The sequence below is a fragment of the Heliangelus exortis genome, chromosome 8, assembly GCF_036169615.1.
Source record: "Heliangelus exortis chromosome 8, bHelExo1.hap1, whole genome shotgun sequence".
NCBI lineage: Eukaryota > Metazoa > Chordata > Aves > Apodiformes > Trochilidae > Heliangelus > Heliangelus exortis.
The window spans coordinates 1,432,987-1,457,571 of record NC_092429.1 but is presented as its reverse complement, the minus strand read 5'-3'; the positions used below and the strand labels follow the sequence as shown (position 1 = coordinate 1,457,571).

At 48.6% G+C, this 24,585-nt stretch overlaps 1 protein-coding gene across 6 annotated transcripts in view; it reads left to right on the top strand.

The window, feature by feature from the left end:
* The window catches only part of PDE4B (phosphodiesterase 4B), a 188,030-nt gene that overhangs the window by 135,740 nt on the left and 27,705 nt on the right, over window positions 1-24,585 (top strand). For 3 of the 6 annotated variants that reach the window (XM_071749892.1, XM_071749893.1, XM_071749894.1), the window contains one exon: window positions 24,473-24,585. In XM_071749892.1, the coding sequence (XP_071605993.1) occupies window positions 24,473-24,585 (113 nt within the window). Of the gene's footprint in view, window positions 1-4,794; window positions 5,103-5,943; window positions 6,101-17,132; window positions 21,092-24,472 lie in introns of those variants that run through there. The other 3 variants (XM_071749895.1, XM_071749896.1, XM_071749897.1) reach the window with 3 other exon arrangements.

The following is a 24,585-nucleotide window of genomic DNA, read 5'->3' as shown; positions in this document are numbered from 1 at the left end:
TGACCCTTTACATAAATAAGTCCTAAATCATGTAACTTAGCTGGCTTTAGGTGCAGTCTTCAAATGAAACAAAAAATGTGAGGTGCATCAATACAGCTGAAAATTGGGAGGGTTTGTAGCTGAGAAAAAGAAATAGTTTTGAGATCGATAGGAAATTGCGTGGTTTCTGACATGAAAAAAAAAAAGCCAGTATTGACCTTGTTAGTGAAAAGGCCTGAGGTTCTTAATTCAGTTGAGTTTCAGATGATATTTAGTTGATGAATTTCATCAGCTCTCCCAGGATCCAGTCTCTGGGCTGAAGCAATCATCTTCCTGGCCAGCCCGAGCCATTGCATCTGCCGTGCGGTCACACCCCTGTGCCGAGGGCGTCAGGAGGGAGCTTGCTGAGAGGGGGCAGCAGCTCTGACACACTGAGGCAGCCTTGGAAACACAGCCTGGCAGAGCTGCCACCTCGCCCTGTGTCAGGGCATGTTCAGGGCTTAGAGGCAGAGCTGAGAGAGGGGACGTGCACATTTGGGGTGAGGCAGCACCCAGACACTTCCTGCTCACTCCTGGGGGATCCTTTGCCTGCCCTCCACTTGTGTTCCCCCCTTGTGTGTGTGACAGCAGAGGTGCAGTGAGGAGTGCCAGTGTTACTCTATCCTGCAGTTATTTATTGCCTTATTTTGTGTGATTCTAGTGGGTAAAACAGGACCATTCTGAATTTCTGACCTTTTTAACTCCTTGTTTTTGCTGTCCTCACCTCGCTGCCCAGAGTGCCTTTCAGGCTTCTGTAGAGCCTCTCTTGTTCCCCATGGGGGCTGGAGCCCTCTTGTCCAGCAGCTGCCTTGCTCAGGGTGGTGATTGCCTTCCTTTACCTGTTTCCAGCCATTTTTACACATTCTCACTCACTTCAGTAGTGCAGAAAACAACGACAGGCATTTGTTTCTAAGGAAGTTTCCATTTTAATACAACACGAACAAAGATTTTTAGGGGAATTTTTTTTCTTCCCATGTGTGCAGCTTTTTTTTTTTTTTTTCCTAGATGACTTCTGATTTGGAAATTACAAAAGGAAGGAGAGATTTCCTATCAGAACTCTGGCAGGAGGTTTGGACTAGCTGATCTTTCAAAGTCCCTTCCAACCCCTGCCCTTCTGTGATTCCTGTGACTTCCACATAACCGTGCCAGTGGCTCCTGTGTCTGAAAGGACACAGAGCATTTTCCCTGGAAGTTTTGGGGAAGGAAACAGTGATGTTTTTTGCTTGGGATTAGGCTGCATTACATCCCTCTAGATAAAATGATCTGTTTTGAAATTAAATGTGTTGATGTTCTCTAGACTGGTCAGAGCTTGGAATTTTATTTTAGCTCTCCCATCTCACATATTGATTCATGGATTTACCACAGTCTGTTGACATCACTGAGAGCACCTCCTTTTATTTGTCATTAGTGGAGTGATTTATATCCTGTGAGGAAAAGTAGAGAACTCAGGGTTTAAAGCAAACTAGCATGCATTAATAAAATTACCCTGGAGGGAGACAAATTACATTCAGCATTTGCACTGGGAGGAATACATGCCAGCTGTTTACTCCAGCTAGGATCTGACAGGGTTTGTCCCTCCTTTCAGACCCAGAGGAGCCAAATCTTGTGGAGTTGCATCACTGCAGACCCAGGCCCGTGGCAAAGCAGATGAGCTGTGTTGAAATGATGAAATTCTTTTTTTTTTTTTTTTTTTTTTTGCTTTCATTTTCTTGAAAGCATGAGAAATTCTGGCCAGGTTTCTTGCCAGGGACAAGGCACTTTTGGAGCCACAACTGATGTCATTGACGATTTCTGAGCTTTCTTAACCTTATAACCACAGCCATAAAAGGAAGAGGAATATGTATTGAGCATCCTGTGCTTTGTCCTTGGTATCAGCTTCAGTAAATCTGGCAGATTTTTCCTGTTATTTTGTTATAACTGCAGATCACAGGAACAAAATTGCTTTTATGAATTAACTGAGAAACCATAACATGGAAACACAAAGCTGTAGACAAAGGTGCATAAATCCTTAATTAGCTCCTGTGCTGAGTGGCTGGCCAGGACAGGGGGAATGCTTGGCCCAGCTGGTGTTAGGGTGCTATGAACAGGTCAGGAAGGGGTGCTGCCCAGCTCCCTTCTCTGCAGTGACAGAAACAACAATCCAAACACGTGGTCTCTCCAGCGCCTGTGACGTTTCTTGCTCCTTTTTGTTTTTTCAGATGTGGCCTCTGCCACAGTTTCTGCCATTGACCTTTGTGCTACCTTGGGCTCAGTGAATCCATCAGCACCTTCTCTTCTCCAGGCACCTCTCCCCTCCCCTGGCAGCACCAGAAGTTCTTAGGCCCTACCCAATTGATTCAACTAACAACATCTTTAACCAGCAACACGGCTGCAAGTTCCTGCTCAGTTTTGGTCCTTCCCCCCTATTTATTTACTCTGCTGGCCCTAATTCCCCTTGAATTAAACCATCTTCCACTGGCTGCCACGTTCAGCCGGTGCCTCTTGTTCTTCCCCCTGCTGTGGCACAGTCCTTTCTCCATCTGTTTTGTTCCCTTTGTGCCTTTCCCAGGAATTTCAGCCTTATTGTCCCACTCTTCCCCTCAGCTCAGCCCAGGATGGGCTCTCTTTGCTTTGATTCCCAGCGCCAAGGCCTCTCCCTCACCGCAGGACAATGACCGTGTACCAGTCCTTGTGTTTATCAGAATTCCAACAGAAGCAAAGCCTGGAGCTGAGGGTCAGAGGGTGGTGTGTGCTTTCAGGAGCTGTCAGGGGTTTGCAGAAACTGTTGGCAAGAGCAGGCAGCTGCGTGGCCTTTTCTTGGGCACTTTCAGCCCTGAATCACTGACTATAAGGTGTCCTCACAATGACTGACACACCTAGCAATACAATATAGCTGATTAGCTTTGCAACCCCAGGCTTTGGGGGGTGTTGGGAGCTGAGGGTCAGAGGGTGGTGTGTGCTTCCAGGAGCTGTCAGGGGGTTGCAGAAACTGTTGACAAGAGCAGGCAGCTGGGTGGCCTTTTCTTGGGCACTTTCAGCCCTGAATCACTGACTATAAGGTGTCCTCACAATGACTGACACACCTAGCAATACAATATAGCTGGTTAGCTTTGCAACCCCAGGCTTTGGGGGGGTGTAGCCCTTTGGGAGGTGGTCCCACACAGGCTCTGTGCAGGGCTCCTGGGATTAAAGCTTTGCTAGAATTCCTCACTGGGGGTGGGAGTGAAAGCTTGGTATTTTTCTTGCTTGTGCCTTAGCCTCTGCTTCCCTGCACATCTGCACGTTTGCCTGCACTTCTCACATGCCTTTACACGAACTCCAAACTTGTGCTCTTTCATTTTTTATGTGGGTGTAAGATTGTACACAGCCTCGTGCACGAACATTTGTATAAAGCATAAACAGAAGACTGGATAATGCTGGTCCTTGTGCTAATGAGAGCCCCGACTTTTTGTAGGACTTAACAAGCCCCGTGCATCAAAGTCAGCTCTTGGTTACAAATATCTATAAATCCCCAGTAATTAGGATGGAGCCAGGGCTCTTGCACCATACTTCCTCTGCTTGGCGTGTGGGGAATGGCTCTGGGCATGTATGAAATAGAGGATTCATTTTGAAATTCTGTTGGTCTGCTCTGAGCTTGGCCTTGTCTGATTCTGAGGCAGATTGTCCAAGTTAAGTAGATGTGGAGGCAGGGGTTCAGGCTTTTAACAGGAGTGCAAGAGGGACCAAAGAGCTGAGCTAAAAAGTGACTGTGCGCAGGAAATTCTGTGGTGCTGCAGACTTGACTTATCACTGGCAAATATTATTTTTAGAGGATGCAGTGCTATAGTGATGCAGATTACACAGAAACTAAGCAAAACTGCACAAGAAAGCAGATAGGCTGGTACCCAGCTTAGTGATGGGAGCTGAGTGCTGAAGTGATCCTTACTTCTTGAGAAATTCAAAGCACAAAGCACCTTTCCACGTGGGCTTGGAAAGTTAACTGCAGAAGAAAGCAGAGCAGCTGACCAAGCTCCAGACCACCCCGAGGCCATTTCTTGCTCTTTGGGGGGCAGTTCATTCCTGAGGAGAGTCCGTTTCATGTGTTGCTCCTGCCTGTGAACACACACCCCCTGAAAGTTGGACTCATGCTTCTTAGTAAGTATTTCAGTTATGCTATTGACGTCAATGCAGTCATTAAATAGATTGCCGGCCCTCCCATCAGCAAACCTGTGCCAAAGACCTAGAGGCAGACACATTTTAAAAGAGGAACATCAGGTTTTCTTTTAACGTTTTGGAGAGAATAAGGGAAAAGTTTCTTCTGAAGTGACTGTGCTTCGCAGTAAAAGAGGGCTCGGGATTTATTTATTTATTTATTTATTTATTTTTTGCTTAATTTTCTGTGTTGTGCAGAGGTAATTGCTGCGTTTTGTTGAACACACTTCTGTGGTGTTACTGTGAGCATAAACAACTCCAAATGAGACTAAAGAGCAATTTTTTGCCACCAGCTCCAGCTGAGAAATGACACTTATTTTAGGTCTCCCAGCTAGATTGATTTGTGTATCAAGTAACAGAAGGTATTCAGGCAAACCTGCTTAGCCTTTGACTCCAGAAATTCTGCAAGGATTGATTTCATGACATCTATATAAGAAAATAGCCTTCCTTTCTCCTCGTCAGGCTCTGAAGACACACAAGCTAATCATGACTCCCTAGCAACGGATAAAAACTGTTTTCCCCTCTGCCCCACCTGTGGATGTCACATGAAGATGCTACACGTGCTGCTGCCATCAGGAGCCTGTCACTCCCTGGGGCCCAGCTGCCATCTGGGGCGGTGGGGCTCCCTGCCTGCTGAGTGCTCTTCTGCTGTAGTTCTGAGGCAGGCTGGGCTCTCCTGGGCTGGCCAAGACCTCCAGGTTCATGACCCTGGCCAGGGAGATACCTGCCCCCTGGAGCTGCCACCCTGCCCCTCGCTGAAGGCAGCTCCAGGTTGTGCAGTTCTCCGTGTCCCGGCCTCAGGAATGGCTCTGGCTGTCAGGCAGAGGGGCTGGGAGCTGAAAACCTGAGGATATTCTAGAGATGGCATCCTCAGCCAGGTGGAGGGAGAACCTTGCCTTTGGGAAGATAAGCAGGTATGTTCCCATCAGCAGCAGGCAGTGCCTTTCAGGAGAACAGCTGGGGAGCCAAACCACTGGTTTTGTTGTTGAGGTTGCCGTTTCACTGATGATACCACACTCTGCTATGTAGGATAAAACCATAAAAACAGTTGTAGGTTATTAAAAGGGCTTCTCTCTGATGGATGGCTGCTTGCTGAATGATCCAGGCAACTGCCAGCCCAAGGTGGCCAAGAAGAGATGCTTGGAGTGGTGTTCCCCTCGTTACATCCCTATATTCTCTCTTCTCTTTAATCACAGGTCAAGCTCTGCATTGCTTTCCTCAGCTCCCATTCCTATTGCATTGCTTGAGGCCTCCGTGGAGACAATAAGGCTTTGCCATTGCTAATATCAGAGTTGATAAAATCTGTGTTTCTTTTGTTTTCTGCATAGAATGATGATAGTTGCTGTGGGTGAGATTTTGACATCGCAGCCTTCAGTGTACTGAATCAGTTCCATATGAGTTGGAGAAATGCGTACTTGATCTGGGGAGAAAAGAAAACAAAAAACCCCAACAAACCAAAACAAACAAAAACACCCAAACCAAACTTCTGGCAGGCCGGGGTTACTGATATTTTTTTTTTTTTGTAGGTCGTGAGGCAGAGTTTGTGCATGCCTCAGTGATGAATCGGGTTCTTCATTGTCCCACTGATTTGAGCCCCTTCAGCTTCCATGTCATCAGCATTTTCCAGCCAGTGGGAGCTGAAAGGGACTCCCGAAAGCACCCATCAGCTCATCCCCTCCCTGGCTATATATAAGTTTCTCCTTCCTCCCCCGAGGTTGAGCTCACTGCTGCAGCATTGTGTCCCGGACACAGCTGGCCACGGGAGCCTGAGAGGCTGCGTGCATCCCGGTATCCGTGGGGAGGGAGACATTCCCAGGGTGGTGCACCCCGCGTTCCCCACAGACCCCGCAGCCTCTCCTTGGACAGTCCCCATGTTCCAAACTCGGGCTTCCCGCGGGATCTGATTCCAAGCGTAAGTCGCTTTCTTCTTGCGTTTTAAAGAGCGTTTCAGGCTTGTCTGGGTGTCATCCCAGGTCCTGGGGGCCCTAGGTGGGCAGGAACTCTGGCTGGCTGCTCCCTGCCTTTTGGGTTTGGTGGGAACAATGTTTTGAGTCTGGCTTTTGGGGGGGCTTAGGGAGGAAATACCCGGCCTGGCCGGGCGGGATTTGAGTTTGCCTGTTGTCCTCTGAAGGATGGGACGTTTTTTGCCCACCAAAGCAAGCTCTGCAATTAGAGGATGATAATTACGTAGATTAAAACTTTAATAGCTTTTAAGATCCGTGTATAATCCAGGTAGAATTAAAAGAGGGCGTAGAGGATTGCTAACGCGCTTTCCCCTCTCTTCGTGTACGGATTTGTATCCAGTCAGGGTTCAGACTCGCCGGTTCCCAAACGGTGACACTGAACAATGGATGTATTGACTCTTCTCAATCACCCAGAAATGTTCTGTCTTCATTACGGGTATCTTTTCATCTCCCAGTTGACTAAAAAAGATGTCTGTAGTTAAGCATGGTGTGCCTCTTAATGTCAGCACGACGTCCTTGTGCAACTGGTGAAGAGTGTTACGCTAAGAGTTAATGAAACATTTTATTATAATGCTGTTTTCTCCGTGAGAAGTGGCCATAAATGACAGCCTGAAGTATTGTATAATTGCAATACTTTCTTTTGACAGAAAGGAAACAACTGTTAATTATTTGTAGTTATTAATAAAACATGCCCGGCACTTAAGTTAATTTAGTTCACTGGAAAATTATGTATGCTTACAAAGATTTACATTTTTTAGCAAGTAGACTTTAAAAAAAACATCTAAATACGCCCTTCCCTGTGGAATATATTTTCATATCTAAAGGTGTCATTGATTGACTTTGTTGTGCATGTAGGCACTTAATTGCTTTAGGAATCCAGAATGTAAGAACTAAAAACCCAAACAACCCCCCAAAAATCTAGCAGGGTGTTGACTTGACAATTAATGTCTTTATATTTTGGGTTCATTACTGTGCCTGTCAGAGCCCAGTGGCAAGCAGCCTTTCATCATCCAGGAGGGGGAAGAGGATCTGACCCAAGGTTGGGTGCTGTGTTTTGTTGTTTACCAGCAGCCATGACCAGTGCCTGTTATTCCAGACTAAATACTTACATAGCTTGGTTTAATTTGAAAAGCTTGGCTTTTTAACGTAGTAGAGATTCTAGTATAAATACCCTGCTGTCATAAATACACCTTTCCAAGAGGAAATTAAACATCTGTGCTAGGAAAACTCCTCTACCACACCTCAACACTCCTTAAAAAATCTCTTCCACAGATGTTTTCACAGTACATCTGAAAGACTTCAGGTTCCAACGTTGAGAGCAAGGGTTTGGATCCAGCTTGCCCATGTTTTCATTTAAAATGGTTTCAATCCAGTCAGGCCTTTCCTGCTGCAAGTGTGTCTTTAGGGAGCTTTCACAAACTTAGCACCAAATATCAAAATTATTCTAAAGTGTCACACTTTACAAATAATTTATTTGTTTTTAAATGCTATCTGTTAGGTTGACGAGAGCAAGACACAATTAGAGCAATCATTGCCTTCTCTGAAAAAACAGCCTACTCTTCTGAGGAATGGGAAAGCCAGCCTCTCTTCCCTTCCTTCCCTCCCTTCCTTCTCCTTTTCTTCCTTCTCTGAGTTTTATGAGAAATGGCCTGAAATTGTGGCCCTGTTGTTCCTGATGTTTGGATCCACCTGGGGAGATCTCTGGGACATCCTGAGAGGACATGGTGGAGTCTCACCCCATGAGTTGAGTGCAGTGTGAGGACAGTCCTTCCAGCAAAAAATTCCAAGCAGTGAACATTCCCAAGCTGGTGGTGCGTTAGCAAACCCAAGCACAGGGTTTGTCAATAACAGACCTTGCCAGCAGTTGACAGTTGTGAAATGTTTCCCTCCCTTTCTTCCCAAAGATCCTTGAAGAAGAGAAATTCAGATGCAAGTTTCCAGCCTAACTGGAGGGTTTTCAGCTTCAGCAGCAATACTTTTGTGGGAAATGGGCCACCTCCAGAGCCTTGTCAAATCCTCATGTTGGACCTCCATCTCAATTCCAGTTCTTTGGGCAGGGTATTTCCCAAAATTCCTCTTCCTGAAATGTCACAAACTGTTCACAGCTTCCTGGGTTTCAGCTGCCTTGCGTGAAAGGTTTAAATCTTTCCATCCCCTTACAGTGGGAATGTACTGTCCAGGTGGGAGCCAAAAATCTGTTACTCACACTTTATAGATCAGGAAGAAAGCAATGAAACGTAAGAAGAGATGATGCTCACACCACATTTTTCAGCAGCAGCTGCTTGTTCTGAGCCTGCCTTTGTAACCCATCCAAATGTGGTCAATTTAGCCTGCTGCTGGAATGGCTTTTATTGCAAATTGCCTTAAATGGAAAGTCCTGTGCAGCTGAAAATCAGATGTTTCACAGAAAATGGTATGAATTTCACTGAACTGATTGAACAGAATTAATTACTTCAGAGAAGCAGCATGAGTGACAGCCAAGGCTAACACGAGGTGCTTCTGTTACACTGGTAAATGTAAGAAATTCTGAAAGGTACCACCGGGGATAAAACTAAAAACATTAAAAGTATCCACTGGAACAATCTGCAGCAGGCCAAGCCACATTTGACCTTCAGTGGAGAACATTTCCATTTCCATGTCCATTTAATCTGGTATTTTAAGGGAGATTGTTAATAATGGTGCCTGTAGTGTAGCTGGCATTTTGATTTCCTTGAACTCAGCTTCAACATTGTTTTGAGAGCCCTAAGTAAATGGATTTTTGAGAGGGAAAGGCTGTTCTCACCCGTGCTGGCTGCAGGGCTTTGAGGAGCCCTCCCACTTCCCAGTCTGCCCATCACTGCTGGTTCCAGTCTGTCCTCCATCTGCCCCCTTCAAGGCAGAGTTGCTCAGCACAAATAAATACACACAAATAAATTATTCCCTAGTGTTTTATATTCTCTGTTTCTGCTCTAGGGATAACCATACAGTGAATCTGGTGCTGTGTCCCTGGCAGTGTTGAGGAAATATGGTCCAGTTCTGCCCTGTGTCCCAAACACATCTTTTTCAAAAGCCAGTGACCAGGGGTGTGATGGCTTTGGTGTGGAGGTGACACAGTGGAGAGCAGCACGTGGAAGGATTAATAGGGAATATTAAAAGCTGTCCAAACAAATGATGCTGGTTTGTAGGATAGTGACATCTCCCTCTTCCTCCCCACCCTTTTACCCGTGGGACTTCACTCTGGGAGTTTAAACAGATTATTCTGAAAGGCTGTACGTGCAGTTTGGTAAACAGGGAGCACACACTGAGTCACAGCTCTGAGCAGCTGAAGCTGTGTGCTGGGGTAGATTAATACAGATGATTAGTGCAGTGAATATTTTAGCTTCTCTTGTCAGCCACTGCAGGTCTGAAGGTTTTCAGCTGTGTGACTTGAGGCTGGCTCCAAATCTTCAGAGTGACAGTGTGTGGAAAAAGTGAATCCTTTCACCCCAGGGTGCCACCTGGGAGCTGTCTGAAGGCTACCAGCTCCACGTGCAGAACATTTCACTTTTTCAAAAGCTGGAGGAGCATGGATTAAGAAACTACTTTTTTTTTTTTTTTTAATGATGCCTGCTTTCAGATTGTCCTTTCTGCTGGTGCTGCTGTGTGACCAAGCCGTGGATGGCAGTGAGCAATGCTCTGCCTTCCTGCAGTGTCCTGTGGTACCATCACAGATGATGGGTCGATAGCACTTACTCAGAGTATCACTTGAGAACCCAGTGTGTCAGAACAGGTCATTTTTTGCAGTGTGCTGTGTCCTGGAGTGGCTCTGCGTGCCGTGGAGCAGTCTCTGGGTTTCAGCTGCAGGGGGACAGTCATGCTCAGTTATTTTGAGAGGCTAAATAAGGGCAGAAAGTTCAGATGAGGTAAATCAGCAAGGCTGACATTATTACCCTTTGGGTACGTAAAGCGTCCGTTGTAGAAAACAGATTAAAATTCCAATCTGAAGCAGTTTTTTTCAGCTTTTATCCTAAAGGATCATGCTTTCAAGAAATTACAGTTAGCCACGGAAAAAGCGCCATTTAATTATATTTTGTAATTAAGTGGCTGGCATGGTGGCTCAAACAGACAACTCCACACCCAGTCTTTCCAAGGCTGAGAGCGGGGCAGATGGACACAAAGGCTGCTATGTGTCTTAAGGAATTCCTGTGAATTAAGGTTGGGATGCTTCCAGGAGCCACATGCTGAACTTTCATCTTGAGGACCTTCGGGAAATTAAATTGAGAGGAAATAGAAGACAGTTCTGTGTTAAATTGCAGCCTTTCCAGGAGCCAAGGAAACTGATTCAGACAGGTCTAACATTTTACCAGGAGCCTGTTCTTCGTCACTGTGGTGACGTGGGTAGCCTTATTCTGACTGTCATTTCACATTTCTGAATAATTTGCCCCATGAGGAGCTAAGGAATAATCACAGACTTTGTCTTGACACTGAATGCCAGTGGCCAGGTGCTGCTTTTCAGGGAGGTGGGTGGTGTGTGTTGTACCTCCAGGATTCAGTCATTCCTCAGCTTCCTCTGCCATTTTCTGCCCTGATTTTTGTTTCACCACAGTCAAAGAACTTTCACTCTGGCTGAATTTTGAGACCATAACTTCTGTTATCTCCAGGCTAACCAGTTCAAACCCTGATTTTATGGCTGCAGATGGGGATGTGGGTGAAAGTAATGTCTGGATTCTGTGGCAGGTCCAAATGCAGACCCTTGTTTGTTTGCTCTTTGCGAAACTCTTCATGAAAAAAATGGTGTAGAATACACTTAGTCCCTTGCACCTTTCACATTTTGGGTTCGTTTTGGTTTATTCTCTTTCTTTTCTCTTTGTTGAATTCAAGTCATGGCTGTGGGTGTGTCTAGAGAGTTCTTTCCTTCTCCTAGGCCTGTTGTGAAGTTTCTCAAGGAGGAGGTTCTGGTGCAGCAGCAGGGGTGCTGCCTCTGGGCTGACACGGGTGAGATCCCAAGTCCAAGGCACCTGACCTGCATGGCACCTGGTGCTGAAGAACCCAAGTCCTGGGACTGGCTTTGGGCCAGGCAGCTCCAGAACCGGAAGCTGTCTCGCCACAACAGCTCAGGATGGTGCCCCACCTAATTAAGCCTGTTGAAATGCAGGGCTAATTACTTGAGGTGGAGTGCCTTGTTAGCACAACGATGTTGCTTCCAGGATCCAAGTTGGTTTCCCTGCACGTGGAAGCTTCCCAACCCTCTCCGAGCCAGCCCACATGTATCAAATGAGATAATACCCTGCCCGGCACAGGTAAATCCTAAGTGGGTAACTAGGTAATTTCTTAATTATATCCTGATTTTTCAGTGTCTTTCTCACACTCGTGCATTCACATGCACACCATGTGCTCAGGAAGAAAACACATCGACTCACATAACGAAATGTTCACCTTCCTGTCCTCTGGACTCCCCTTGGCTTGACAGAGAAACAAAAACCCCATCCAAGCTCCCCATGATGGACAGGGAATTGGGATTAGGGTCTCAGTCCCTGGGCTCAGCTCCAGCTTTGGGCTGGAGGCTTCCTACTGTGGCCTGTCAAAAGTGATGGTCATCTCCATCCTCAGCCTGCAGCTGGCTGAGGGCTCTTTTTGCTGCACTTTGAGGAGTGTGTTGAGTGAAGGTGTGATGAGGATTCACTTAAAGAGTGGTAATGGCCTTGGTAACTGTGATCTGTCCTCAGAAATGGGTTAGAAGTGTCTGTTCATAGAATCATAGAATGGGCTGGGTTGGAAGGGACCTCAGAGCTCATCAAGTCCAACCCTTGATCCACTCCCCCCGTGGTTCCCAGCCCATGGCACTGAGTGCCACATCCAGGCTCTTTTGAAATAGCTCCAGGGATGGAGAATCCACCCCTTCCCTGGGCAGCCCATTCCAATGCCTGATCACCCTCTCTGGAAAGAAATTCTTTCTAATGTCCAACCTAAACCTCCCCTGGCACAACTTGAGACCTCCTGTGCCCTCTTGTCTTGCTGAGAGTTGCCTGGGAAAAGAGCCCAACCCCCCCCTGGCTCCAACCTCCTTTCAGGGAGTTGTAGAGAGTGATGAGGTCTCCCCTGAGCCTCCTCTTCTCCAGCCTCAATACCCCCAGCTCCCTCAGCCTCTCCTCATAGGATCTGTGCTGGATCCCTTCACCAGCCCAGTTGCCTCCTTTGGACCTGCTCCAGGACCTCGATATTCTTCCTAAACTGAGGGGCCCAGAACTGGACACTGGTTCATTTCCTTAGGAAACATCATCAGTTTCAGCATCTTCCTTGCAGATCTCTCAGAGCCCAGTCAGGCTTTTACACTCATTTTGTTAGACCCTGTGTAGGAGAGGGTGCTCTCTTGCATCAGACTTTTCCTCCTGACTTGTGATTAGAGCAGGAATCCCACAGGCCAAGCAGGAATCACTCCTGGTCAGTAAAACAGTGATGTGCCAAACGGTGTCTTTGCTCCCTGAGAAGAAGCTGGAGCTGAGCAATCTCTCCCCTTCATTCCACAGGCCAAGATTAGATTCTGCCCCTCTTGCCATTTCTGCTTCTCCCTGTCCCTGGACTGAGGAATTCCTAGTATGCAGGCAAATCCCAGTTCCCAGATTCCCCCGTGAGATCGCTGCTAAGTGACATCTGACAAGATGCTTCCTGCATTTTGTTACTTCCATTTGGCACCACTGAGGCACTGTCACTTACTCTGCTGATTTGTGGCAGCCACGCTCTATTGTTCCCTCCCTGTGGCTGCTGCTGCAGGAACAGGAACTGCCTTGTGGTCAAACACTCCCTCCCACCCCGGGATGAGGATGGTATCTCCCATCTAAATCCTTCTTCAGAACTTCTCCAGTTCTCCTCACTCGTTAGCATTTCAGATTAAACCTTCAGGCTTATCTTCAGATCAGAAATTACCTCTCTGGGAAGCTTCATCTGGCTCTAATAGCCACCTTGAGGTGTTCTTGGTGTTTATGCCTCATTTTTGCACCTCGTTTTCATGCAAAACGTGCAGTGTTAATTTAGCTTCGGGAATCTCTTGCTTGGTACCAAAGGACTTTCAAAGCTGAGGTTTACACAGCTGGTTCTGACCCATGTGAACACACCTGATAACCATGGGACTGCTTTCTGAGTTCAGTTCAGGACCCTGACTTCTTACTAGCTAATCCCTTCCGAGTGGTTCCCAGTGCTCCATCTCAGCTGGGGAAAGATGTGAGTATAATTTATTCAGTGGGAATGAAGATGAATGATAAAACATCTTCTGCAGTCTGCTGCAGTGCCCACTAAAGCCCTTGGTCAGTCTGGTTCTTTGCAAGGCAGTGGTTGAGTAGCATCCTCTCTCTGTTTTCTTCATTCTTTTCCAGGCAGTTCTAAAGGTGTCTGTGGGGATATCCCAGGCTCTGCTGCCAGCAGTCCCTGAAAAGCTGGAGCTGTGCCCCCTACCCTGCTCCTCCTTCACTTCAGGGCTTCAGCTTCATGTGCTCACCCAGGCTGATTGGCTGAGGGGTCTTGGTTGCCTCTTCCATGTCACCATCCTCTCCTTGAAGGAGCAATGCCCTCAGCACCCTGCTGCCCAGCCCAGGTGTCCCCATCACCAGGGGACATTGGACACTGGTGCTGGAGGACTGACTCGAGCAGTGGGTGCTGCTTGGGGGCACCCACAGGTATTGCCACAAAGCCTGGCAAAACTGAGTGACTTCTCCAGCACCCTTGATAACAAACCACAGCCAGGCTGCTCCAGACTGGTTGGTAATGAGCAGTTGCCTGGTTCCTGCTAACAGTCAGTGGTCTGTTCAGTGAGCTGCCAGCCTATGTGGGACCTCAGTGACCTGGTTCTCAAGACCTGGGTGGTGATCCACCCCAACCACACCACTACTGCTGGGGATAATCAGGGCCTTCACAGGTTTATCCTGATCTGTCTTAACTGGCTTCATCAGGGCTTGGCTTTCACTCCAGGCTGACCTCTTGATAGGAGTTTCTTTGAAATGCTTCATTTTTCCTCAGAACAGGCCCCCGTGACTGATTTCCTGCCACTCATCCTGGGGGGGACGGACAGGAATGGAGATCAAAGCAAGGCTGGGGAGGATGTGCTGCCCAGCACTGGGCTCTGAGGAAACTCCACTGTTTGCTGCCAAGGGCTTCCATGTACTGCTTGGTCTCAAGACTCCATCATTGTCAAAAGATTAATTTCACATAACTTCAGCCACCTCAAATTTACACCCCAATCTTGACTCGTGGCTGGTTTTGGAAGAAAACCTATTGTGAGCAATCCATCCTGTTGTGCAGGAAGATCAGGAATTTCAGCAGAAGCCAACTCTGTCAAGCAAGGAGCTTCTTAGTGACTCCAAGTGCAAAAAAGAGAAGAGGGAGAAGGACTGGGAAGAAGGGAGGGATGTAAAAGCACTCTTGGGGGGTGTGGGGTGAAGTTGGGTAGACCAAAGGCTGACAGAGCTGTGGCTGGTGAGGGGACTCCAATGTGGGTGTGGAGGAAGGAAAGAAAGCTCAAAAAAAATGTTAATCTGTGGGGGAAAAAGTACTCGGTGCCTTTTTTTGTCTCAGTCTTTGCAGATGGAGCCTTGTGCCCAGGCCCCAGCACCCTGCAGCCTGCTTGGGAGGGAGAGGAATGGAGAGCCATAAGGGAGCAGGGGGTCAGGGGCAGCCTTAAGGAGGTGGATGTTCTCTAGTCCATGGTGTGGGACAGGATTCCAGCTGGAGAATGTGGATAGTGTGACCATCGGGTCACTGTGTGTCCCTCACAAACAATGGTGGCACCTGGGAAGGTCTGTGACAACAGGAGGAAGGTCCATCTCTGGGAAGGGTGAAGGGGATCAGGGGAGCCATGGCTATGGAGCAGTCAAACTCTTCTGCTCACTGGAGAGGCCACCGAAGGTGTCCACTGGAGTCTGTTTCCAATCACATGGACAGGACTTACCAAGGGCAAATTGTCTCTGAAGGCTTCTCCAAGGGGATGCAGGGGGAGCTGTGGGCAGGTACACAGAGCTCTGGTTGTAATGAACACTTGGGCACTGTTTCCCACAGCATTCCCACTGGGAAGCTGAGGTGGTCTTGACCAGACACAGGGATAGTTGCCAGGGCTGGATTTTGCTGGCACAGTGGTGGCGAGGGCTGCGTGTCCAGCCAGTGGCTGAGGACAGGAAGGGTGGAAATGGCTCTCAGTGCCCTGCAGCTCCTTGAAGGAGTTTTACAGCAAGAGCAGCACCAGGCTGGAGATGATCAGCTGGGCTTAGCCCTGCTCTGAGGGGGAGGCTGGAGCAGGTGGCTCTGGAGGTCCCTTCCAGCTGGTTCCTGTGACTGCTGCAGTCCCTGGAGCGGCACCTCCGGAGGGTGATTCAGCCCAGCGGTGCTGAGAATAGAGCAGGATCACCCCTTGGAGGTCCCAGCCACTTTCCACTGCCTGTGCGGGGGGCTTAGGTGATTTAACTTTTAGCCATCTAAAGATAGCTCAGATGAGCTCCCCCCTGCCTCCCACTGACATTTCTCCAGGCTCATCTTACTGCTCAGCAGCCTTGCTCAAGTTACGCTGCAGCTGGCTCCGGGGTCGGGGTGGCCAGCACGTCAGCTGTTGACTCAGAAACATCACTGCTGCTATGGCAGTCGAGTGACCAGCAGGCATCTCCTGGCCTTGGGGTGATGGCCCAGGGACCCTGCAGCCATTCCTCCCCTCAAGGAATGAGCTGGAGCTTCTCCCTTCTTCTTCTTCCTCCTTCCTTCTGGGGTGGCTGCAGCAGGGGGACGTCAACACAAGGGTCTTGTGTCATTCCCTACAGGCAGGAGGTTTTCCTTTCTCCCTTGCTTTCCATGATTCCTGTGCTTTTCTTGCTGAGGTGTCACTGCTAGCTCCCTGGAGTCCTGCAGTCTGAAGCTGGATGGGTCCCCAGTTTTCCTGCTTGGTGCTGTTTGAGTCACTGCCTCGGGGCCTTTCAGCAGTTTTGGAGCTGTGTTTCCAGGGGCTGCGTTTTCCCAGCAGCCTCTCTGGGCAGCTGGAATGGTTTGTCCCCAACAGGACCTGTCTTTAATTAGGGCACTTAGAACGCCAGCCTCCTTGTTGTTTTGGAAAAAAAAACCAAACAAAAAACCCCCAAAAAGCAAAATGAAAAAATACAACAAAGCTAAACCAAAAAAGGAAAAATGCCCCCCAAAATCTTGGCCTTATTTTCCTGGGGTTGTAGTGCATGTCGACCACTTTCATCAACCACTTCAGCATCACGAGCGTTGCTCTGGCAGCAGCATGCTCATTTCCTGCCATTTTTCACAATTAGCAGGAGAAAGCTTTCACTTCTGTTTTTTTTTTTTTGTTTTTTGGTTTTTGGTTTTTTTTTTTGCTTTGTTTTGCCTCTATCTCCCTCTCTCATCTCAGAATGCAGACTCCATTGTTTCTGCTGCTCTTCAGCCCAGTGGTTTTTGCCAGCGTTCCCTGCAGCTGGAGCTCCTCCAGTGCCACCTCTTCAGTCTACCTCCAGCAGTGGCTTGGCTGGTCAATCCTATCTTCTTCTCTTTGCAGGGGTTTTGCCACCCTGGCCTCATGGGTAACAAAAAAGTAGAAGTTATTCTAAAAAAGCTTTTTTTGCTCAAAAGTGTTACTTCGAGAGCTGCTGCCCTCGGTCACCTGCACACAGTGCCCGTGCTGGGGAGCAAACCAAGAGCTCTTCCCTCTTCTCCCACCTCTCCCAGCTGGAGAGAGGCTGCAGTACAGCTGCAGAAATGTGAGAGGGGACAGCTAGAGTTACTGGTTGAACTGGAGTCCCAAAAATAAGATGGGGAGTGGGGAAAAGGGCAGGACCGTCCATTTGTTCAGGGAGTTGCTCAAGAAGCTACTGGCTCCACCTGTTCCACAGGTGCTGGGGCTTTGTGCCTTTCTGAGCACATCTGCACTTATCTTTGGTAAAGATGTAATTGGTTACGTTGCATACAGTGAAATGTTGGGGAGGGGGAGAAGCACATCTCAAGAGAGTTCAGATTACTCTGCAATTCCAGCCCTAGAGTCCAGCAGACTGGGAGTCTGCAAGTATCCAGAGACCTGCAAGAGGGAACACACTGGTGTGTTGGCATCATTGCTGGCATGTGTGGTGTTGGGTTCTTCTGATGGATTCCTCTTGGCTTTTGAATAATACCTTCTTTTAGGGCCATGTCGAGCTGTTGTGACTGAAAAGAAGTTGGAAATCTGGTCTGTAGACTCCCTGAGTGTTGAAAACCAGACAGTGCATCTTGAGGAGAAACCTGTCATGTTGGGATACAGGGTTTTTTTTCAGTGCTTACAGTTTGTAGATGTTGCTGTCAGAGCTGGGGCATTTTCACTGCAGATTTTAACAGAGTCCCTGCAGTTGTGTTGTGTGCCTTTGATTTTTGTTTCCTGTGACTTTTCAAACCCTTCCACGGAACAATTTTCTCAGATAAATTTGGTGGATCTGCTAGAACAATGGCTTAATTCAAGGAAATAGCTCTCTGCTCATGGCTAGTCATGAATGCACTAACAGGATACATTAAACACATAAATTATTTGGTGTCAGTTATTCATTGTCAAGGATAAATATGTAAACATGTCCGCATGATCTGTAAGCAACCACAGATCCATTAGGGAAGGCAAAGGGTAAATGGCTGACAGCCTGCACAAGTCCCTGTTCTGTCAAGTTTTGGCATGTCCTTTGTTGATAAACCTGTTTGACTGAACATGCCCCGTGCTCCTGGGTTTTGGAGTGATGCTAGACCCTGGCTAGTCCTTCTTGCAGGGCTTTCTTGCTTTCTGAAGGTAAAACAGCTCCATGCTTTGGGGATGAGAATTGGAGGAGAACCTTTGGTGACCTGGATCTGTGGGACTTTTATCTAAGCCATGACCATGAGCATCTTGTTAAATCATGAAGGCAACTCTTCCTTTTTCCTGTTCCTTCTCTTCCTCTTTTTCCTCCTTCTCCTTCCTCCTTTTTCTCTCCTCTAACTCGCCTCAGGATTTAAAACCCAGGAGGTCTCAGCTGAAGCACAGATGAGTTCAGCTGGTGTGTCAGTCTTTTGAGGATCAGCTTGTAAGAGAAGATGCCACAGAGGGGGCTCCTCCCAACTTCCTTAGGTACAAGCTCTTGGTTTGTTAGCAGGCAGGGGCTGAGAAATGTGAACCAGGCCCTCAGTAAGCATTAATGATCTCTGTACTGCTCACAAAATAGTAATCTGTCTTCAGGTGATTAGCTACAGCATCTCACTCCTCTTCTTAATCTTTTTTTGTCAGCTATAGTATCAACAAAATTCTGATAATCAATAATAAATACAGGATGTTGTAGAATTAAAAATGGGTTGTCCTCAAGTCTTCTGATGAATTTCAAGCAATTAAGACTTCTAATGTCTATTGTTACAATTTTTTAAGAAATCTCCATATCTGAATGTGCTTTCATTATTATTATTATTTACTTTTAACATTAATTTAAATACACATAAATAAGCAAAATACTCAATTGTGCCTGAAACCTCTAGGAAACACATCCTTTAGGATGTGTTTTATGGATTCACACTAAGAAGTACATGCACTTAAAAATTGCAGCCTTAATGTTATTTTCAAGCATTTGTTTGAATTAGGAGCCTAGGACTGTGCTTTCCAACATTTCCTAAAGCAGAGTTTTCAGGGCCTGCAAGCAGTTTCATGCACCAGGATAAACATTGACATGTTCCCATACAAGGCCATGAGGACTTCAAAAGCCCCAGCTCACCTAAGAGCTCCAAACCTACTGCTTATTGACTTTCTTTTCCTGACACTAGCGGGGCTTCCTAAGGAAGCTTTTCCTCCTGTAACAGTTGCATTGCAGCCTGTGGTTTCTTAGGAGTGTTTGCCTGCTTCAGGTTGTGTTGGGTTTTATCAATTTGTTAAATATTCAGGGGACTTTTCAGTGCCTGCCTATTGCCACGTTGTACACACTGGATTTGGGAACACATCCAGCACTAAAGCCTTTCCAAGGCAAAACGTGAACTGTTCTTATTAATTTTAATTTTAAATTAAGAGACTTGATCCCGAGTTGTTGCTGGGGGAAGGTTAAGAGAAGGTGATAATATTTAATATTTATTAAATCAACTGGAATCACTGGAAAATGGGCACTTGGTGGCTGTGCCTGGAGTCAGAGCTGAATTGCAGCCACCAAGACAGGCTGGAGCTGAGTGCTGGGGGGAAGGACAGCCTCAAATCTTAAAGAAGTTTATCATTATAAAGAGCTCAAATTTATTACAGCCAGGCTGCAATTGGGAGTAAATAACCCAGGTGATGTCTTACTGCCCCTGTGAACAAGGGGCTTGGCAACTGGGATAGGATATAGAGTGTTAAAGCTGGGGTGAGCTCTGTAGGCTGCAATGCCCTGGGTTTTACCATAAAAAACTTTACATAGAAGTTTCTCTTGGAGGTTTTTTTTGTCCAGGAAAACAGCACTTTTTGGTGGAGACCATTTTGGGAGGCTTGGAGCCTTCAACTCGAGATGCCTAAGGCTTGCATGTGAAGTGCTAATTCTTTAGAGGTAACAATTTCTTTTCTTCGTGGCATTGGGAATTAAGCCTTTTATCAACCCTTAGTCTTTTTTATCAGCCCATAATTTTATCTTTAAGAGCTGGGTTTGCAAAGGTGACTGCAGCTATTTGCATTCAGTGCTTCCTACCAGCCAGCTTGGACAATCTGTTCAGAAGATAGAAACCCATTAGTAACATTAGCCTGCTAGATCATGGAAAAGTGGAGTTATTTGGCACCTGCAGTATTCTACTGAGCACTGCAACTCCTCTCCAACTTTTTTAACTCACCCGTTTGGGATCTGGTGTCTCGGCCACTCTGAAAAATTTTTGGCCAGGACGTGCTGTGTTGTAATGTATTTATTTAAGAGGGCCTAGGGGTGACAAGAGAGAATCAGGAGAGGATCAGGAGGGAGAAAAACTCACTTTGCATTTTGGCATTTGGGTCCAGTTTCAACATGTTTCCTCCCTGGTTTCTGTCCCTGGCAGAGCCACCATTGACTCTGCAGCCTGGGGACAAGTGTCCACCCTGCCTCGTGGGGCTGGCTGGCTCTGGGTGACAGGATGAGGGACAGTGAGGTTGTGGCCAGGAGAGGAACCAGACTGCAGGGGCAGATAACAGCAGCCCCGTGCTGACAGGGACAGCAGCAGGAGGGGCTGCAGCTCCCTGCTGCACAAAAACCTGGCACCCAGGGGGCAAGAGGTGATTGATTGAAGCCCCCTTCTCATCTGGGACACTTCTGAGGACTGCAGATGAAGAATATATTTGCTCTGAGGCTGAACTCTTCCCAAGTAAGATGATGATCTCCAAAACCTTTGACTTTTCAAGTATTCAAGAAAAAAAAAACCCAACCCGAGTCCATATTTATTAGCAGCTCCCACTGTGAGATAAGGATGGCAAGGCAGTCAGGGGGAGAAAGCTTCTGCAAATGGGCTGCTAAGTCACCTCTCTGGTGAGAGACCCTGCTGTGCTCCAGCATGGAACAGAGATGGAGAAGAAAGAGATGGCAAAAGAAACGCCACCAGAAACGCAGCGACTGCAAAACGCTGGCAGGTCCCTGGGTTGAGTTTCGGGTTCATTAGAGCGTCCTGAGCTCCAGAGGAAAAATTGGAGTGGTGTGCTGTGTCTGAAGGCTTGGGCAGCCTGTCTGCCATGGCCTGGCAGCAGATCAGGTCTTGTGACGAAATGTCACCTCAGCTCAGCCACCCTTGGGACCCGAAGCCGTGCGCAAACACCGCGGAGTGTTTGAAAACCAAAACGAGCTCCTTTCATTAATTAGCTCTTTATTCTGCCTGGGGAATGGTTTCGTGTAGAGTGCTAGGGGAAAAAAAAAAAAGGAAAAAAAAAGGGAAATAGTGGTTATAATTTTACGGGTAAGGGCTGGGTTATGCAAGACCCAAATATAAACTGAAACAGGATACAGTCGGAGCCACATCATCGAGTATTCCAGGAGACCTTATCCCGAAACTGCAGGGCTGTTTCCGTAAGTGACCATGTGCATCGGCTGTACCAGGAAGGCTGCTCGAAGCCTGAGTGTGGAGAAGGTTTCAGAGGGTTTCTGGCAGAGGGGGCTGCACCCCTGCTGTCAGTGGGATGCTCACGTGGGATTCGGGGAAGGAATATGTCATGTAGCATCTCAACTTGTGTTTACTGTTCAGCTGAATCCCTGTAGTGACACCAGATACCGCTCCGGGAGAGCATCCTGCTGCGTTTCATCTTCAGATGTGATTAATGTGGTATATACCCATGAATATTAACTAGGAAAGTTAGAAAATCCACGTTAATCCCTTTTAAGATCATTCCCACAGAAAGTTATTACATCCGTAGAAGAGCAGCTTCTAATTGGCTTTAAATCTGACTGCTATTTTCGGTTTGCTGTGTGTCTTACAACATATCATTAGGGACTTGGGAGTATGTGCTTGAATTTTGCATGCTGGTTTGCAGAAACACCTGGTGCAAATGTAGCATCTTATCTTTGGAATCCTGGCCAGTGCTTTCACAGTTTATTTGTAAACAGGCTGGAGTTACTCAGGGAGAGCTGTGCATACCCAAGGAGGGCTGGTTTGAGGGTCCCAGGTGGGCTGGGCACAGGCTGGGTGACTTAGAATGTGGCCTGGGAGGCAGTTACTGGGTTTCTAAGAAGGGCTGGTATCAAGCTGACTTCCTTCTGCTGAGGATGATAGTGCCTTTGCTTCTGCTTGGCTGTCTGATTTCTTGAAACTCGTGGGAATGTGGTATCTGTGACGTACTTACTGACCAAGCAAACCCAGCTACAGCTCAGCAGCAGCTTCAGAAATGAGCAAAGGAGGAGGGCAGGGAGGGTGGAGAAGCTGAAAGACATGCAGACACCTGGAGGGGAACCAGGCCACCAAGAGCCTCGTTTCATGACACTCGTTTCCTTAAGAAAACAAGTGAAAAACAAATTTTTTGTGGTTTGTCAAACCCGGAAGACAAGGGAGGATTTAAGAAGAGCTGGCCAAGGATGCAGGTGATGCAGCTTCCCCTGGGTCCCAAGACCCAGATGGAGCTCTGAGCAAGCCAGAGGGAAAAGGTAGGGTCAGAAAAAGCAAGTTCTGCTATAAGAGTGCTTTTTTATGGACATACTTCTTCAAGGCTGGGCATTAAACTGCTATGGAACACTAGCAGATCTCTCTTTTGTCCTTAAACTGCTATTTACTGAGACCAGTTTGCTACCCCTTTACCCCATCTTTTGCCATCCAGGTGACTGGAGTCTGCCAGGTAGCTCCAGCTGTGGAAGGTGGGGTCTGCATAGGGTACTTGCGACTGTACCTTTTGGGTACAGTGAGGGGTGAAGAGGGTCTACAGCCTTAGGAAGGCAGATCCCAGGGAGGTGGGGGGTGGCAGTGGCACGGTATGGGGCATGTGTTCCCAGAACGTGTGTGCTGTGGGGCAGATTCTCTGCTGAGTGTACACAACAGCAATCCCGGGCTCTGATGTCACCGCTACCTGCTCAGCCAGCGCCACGAGAAACGCCGAATCCATTAAGTTTGACAGATTTATGGAGTAAGCATATGTCACTGGTGTTGTGAGGAGCAGTTACATTCGTGGGGAGATTTTTATGAATCACTGTATCCGCTTATGTAAACCTTAATTCTTACTCCCAGGGCTGCTCCGGAACTCTTGTCCTGCTGGCAAGGTCAAGGAGCAGAGCTGGGTGGGAGCAGGGAGCAGGGCTGTGGGGTTGGGAAGCAGAGGGGAGCAGTCCCAGTGGGGATGTGGGGTTGGGAAGCAGAGGGCAGCAGTCCCAGCAGGGCTGTGGGGTTAGGAAGCAGAGGGGAGCATTCCCAGTGGGGATGTGGGGTTGGGGAGCAGTCCCGGCAGGGTGCAGGGCTGTGGGATTGGGAAGCAGAGGGCAGCAGTCCCAGCAGGGTGCAGGGATGTGGGGTTGATGGTCAAGGCTGGTGAGGAACAAACCCAGTGGGACTCAGGAGCGATGGGGAGCAGGGATAGATGGGTTGGGAGCAGGGGTTGGGAAGCAGGAATAGATAAGGTTGGGAAGCAGGACCAGGTGGGACTGGGGAGTGGGACAGGGTGGGGTTGAGAAACAGGTTGGCAGGGAGCAGGACCAGGTGGGACTGGGGAGCAGTGTGGGTGGGATTGGGGAGCAGGGTTTGTGGGGTTGAGGAGCAGCACTGTTAGGGTTGGGGAACAGGACCAGGACCAGGTACTGTTGAAGAGCAGGGTGGTTGGATTGGAGGAGCAGGACCAGGCAGGGTTAGGGAGCAAGGGTGTTGGATTTGGGGAGCAGGACCAGGCAGGGTTGGGGAGCAGGGCAGTTGGATTTGAGGAGCAGGGAAGTTGGGATTTGAGGAGCAGGGCTGTTGGGATTTGAGGAGCAGGGCTGTTGGGATTTGAGGAGCAGGGAAGTTGGGATTTGAGGAGCAGGGCTGTTGGATTTGAGGAGCAGGGAAGTTGGATTTGAGGAATAAGGCTGTTGGTATTTGAGGAGCAGGGCTGTCGGGATTTGAGGAGCAGGGAAGTTGGGATTTGAGGAGTAGGACTGTTGGGATTTGAGGAGCAGGGAAGTTGGGATTTGAGGAGCAGGGCAGTTGGATTTGAGGAGCAGGGCTGTTGGGATTTGAGGAGCAGGGAAGTTGGGATTTGAGGAGTAGGACTGTTGGGATTTGAGGAGCAGGGCAGTTGGATTTGAGGAGCAGGGCTGTTGGGATTTGAGGAGCAGGGCTGTTGGGATTTGAGGAGTAGGACTGTTGGGATTTGAGGAGCAGGGCTGTTGGATTTGAGGAGTAGGACTGTTGGGATTTGAGGAGCAGGGCTGTCAGGATTTGAGGAGCAGGGCTGTCGGGATTTGAGGAGCAGGGAAGTTGGGATTTGAGGAGTAGGACTGTTGGGATTTGAGGAGCAGGGCAGCTGGATTTGAGGAGCAGGACTGTTGGGATTTGAGGAGCAGGGCTGTCGGGGAGCATCCCCGGGGCTCCGGCTGGGGCAGGGCGCGGGGCTGGCTCGGAACCAGCATCCCGGGGGCGGCCCGGGCCCCCGCAGCAGCCTGGGGCAGGGGGTGGAGGGGGTACCGGCGCTGGCGGAGCCGCGGCCCGGCCCGGCCCTGCCCGGGGGGTGCCCGGTTCCCCGTCCCGCGGGGGCAGGGCGGGCTCTGGGCCGGGGCGGGCCGGGGCGGGTTCGGGGCGGGCGGCCGGGTCCGGGGCCGTGCCGGGTGCCAGCGGCGGGCGGGGATTTGCTCTCCGGCGGCCAGGGGAGCGCAGGGGCCGCCGCATGATGAGGGAGCGGTGCGGAACCTCCGGCGGTGCTGGCGGCGGTTCGGGCGGCCCCGCCATGGAGAGGCGGCAGCCGCGTCAGCCCGACTACATGTCCGTCTGCCTCTTCGCAGAGGAGCCCTACCAGAAGCTGGCCATGGAGACGCTGGAGGAGCTCGACTGGTGCTTAGATCAGCTGGAGACCATCCAGACCTACCGTTCCGTCAGCGAGATGGCATCCAACAAG